We start from the raw sequence: 1,886 nt of genomic DNA, 5'->3' as shown, positions 1-1,886 counted from the left end.
CTATGGGGTCGCTATGGGGCAGCCCCATAGCCGTGCTGTTCCCCTATAGGAGAAGCCCAAGATGTTCGCTAAGGGCACCGAGATCAGCCACGCCGTCGTGGTCAAGAAACTCAACGAGATCCTACAGGCCAGGGGCAAAAAGGGGACGGACAGGTAACGGGGGGACCCATAGGTGTGGGGCTGGGATATAGGGCTGGGATATGGGGCTGACCCACAAGTGAGGGGCTGGGTTATAGGGCTGGGATATGGGGCAAAAAGGGGCGGACAGGTAATGGGGTGACCCATAGATGTGGGGCTGGGCTATGGGACTGGGTTATAGGGCTGGGCCATAGGGCTGAGCCATATATGTGGGGCTGGGAGATGGGGCTGGGATATGGGGCTGGGCTATGGGGCAAAAAGGGGACGGACAGGTAACGGGGTGACCCATAGATGTGGGGCTGGGTTATAGGGCTGGGTTATGGGGCAAAAAGGGGACGGACAGGTAATGGGGTGACCCATAGATGTGGGGCTGGGTTATAGGGCTGGGTTATAGGGCTGGGCTATGGGGCTGGGCTATGGGGCTGGGATATGGGGCTGGGATGGGTTATAGGGCTGGGTTATAGGGCTGGGTTATAGGGCTGGGATATGGGGCAAAAAGGGGACGGACAGGTAACGGGGTGACACATAGATGTGGGGCTGGGATATGGGGCTGGGTTATAGGGCTGGGCTATGGGGCTGGGTTATGGGGCTGGGTTGTGGGGCTGGGTTATGGGGCTGGGTTATGGGGCTGGGTTATGGGGCTGGGTTATGGGGCTGGGTTATGGGGCTGGGTTATAGGGCTGGGTTATAGGGCTGGGATATGGGGCTGGGTTATAGGGCTGGGCTATGGTGCAAAATGGGGATGGACAGGTAATGGGGTGACCCATAGATGTGGGGCTGGGATGGGAGGGTTGGGTTATGGGGCTGGGTTACAGGGCTGGGTTATGGGGCTGGGTTATAGGGCTGGGTTATAGGGCTGGGCTATGGGGCAAAAAGGGGACGGACAGGTAATGGGGTGACCCATAGATGTGGGGCTGGGTTATAGGGCTGGGATATGGGGCTGGGTTATAGGGCTGGGCCATAGGGCTGAGCTATATATGTGGGGCTGGGCTATAGGGCTGGGATGGGTTATAGGGCTGGGTTATGGGGCTGGGATGGGTTATAGGGCTGGGATATGGGGCAAAAAGGGGACGGACAGGTAATGGGGTGACCCATAGATGTGGGGCTGGGATATGGGGCTGGGTTATAGGGCTGGGATATGGGGCTGGGTTATAGGGCTGGGTTATAGGGATGGGATATAGGGCTGGGGTATGGGGCTGGGTTATAGGGCTGGGTTATAGGGGCTGGGTTATAGGGATGGGTTATAGGGCTGGGTTATGGGGCTGGGTTATGGGGCTGGGTTATGGGGCTGGGTTATAGGGCTGGGTTATAGGGCTGGGTTATAGGGGCTGGGTTATAGGGATGGGTTATAGGGATGGGATATAGGGCTGGGTTATGGGGCTGGGTTATGGGGCTGGGTTATAGGGCTGGGTTATAGGGCTGGGCTATGGTGCAAAATGGGGACGGACAGGTAATGGGGTGACCCATAGATGTGGGGCTGGGCTATAGGGCTGGGTTATAGGGCTGGGTTATAGGGCAAAAAGGGGACGGACAGGTAACGGGGTGACCCATAGATGTGGGGCTGGGCTATAGAGCTGGGTTATAGGGCTGGGCTATAGGGCTGGGTTATAGGGCTGGGATATGGGGCTGGGTTATGGGGCAAAAAGGGGACGGACAGGTAACGGGGGGACCCATAGATGTGGGGCTGGGATATGGGGCTGGGATATGGGGCTGGGATATGGGGCTGGGATATGGGGCTGGGATATGGG

The 1,886-nt window shown here is 58.2% G+C and overlaps 1 protein-coding gene across 1 annotated transcript in view; it reads left to right on the top strand.

Moving 5' to 3' along the window:
- Positions 1-23: 23 nt before the first annotated feature.
- Positions 24-1,886, top strand: part of LOC107307490 (eukaryotic translation initiation factor 3 subunit C-like) — a 25,580-nt gene continuing 23,717 nt past the window's right edge. Inside the window, exon 1 of the mRNA XM_015850996.2 lies at positions 24-153. Coding sequence (XP_015706482.1) covers positions 62-153 — 92 coding nt within the window. The 5' untranslated portion in view covers positions 24-61. The remainder of the gene's footprint in view (positions 154-1,886) is intronic.

This window comes from Coturnix japonica, unplaced genomic scaffold, assembly GCF_001577835.2.
Source record: "Coturnix japonica isolate 7356 unplaced genomic scaffold, Coturnix japonica 2.1 chrUnrandom623, whole genome shotgun sequence".
Lineage (NCBI taxonomy): Eukaryota > Metazoa > Chordata > Aves > Galliformes > Phasianidae > Coturnix > Coturnix japonica.
This window is presented reverse-complemented; position numbering and strand designations above follow the sequence as displayed.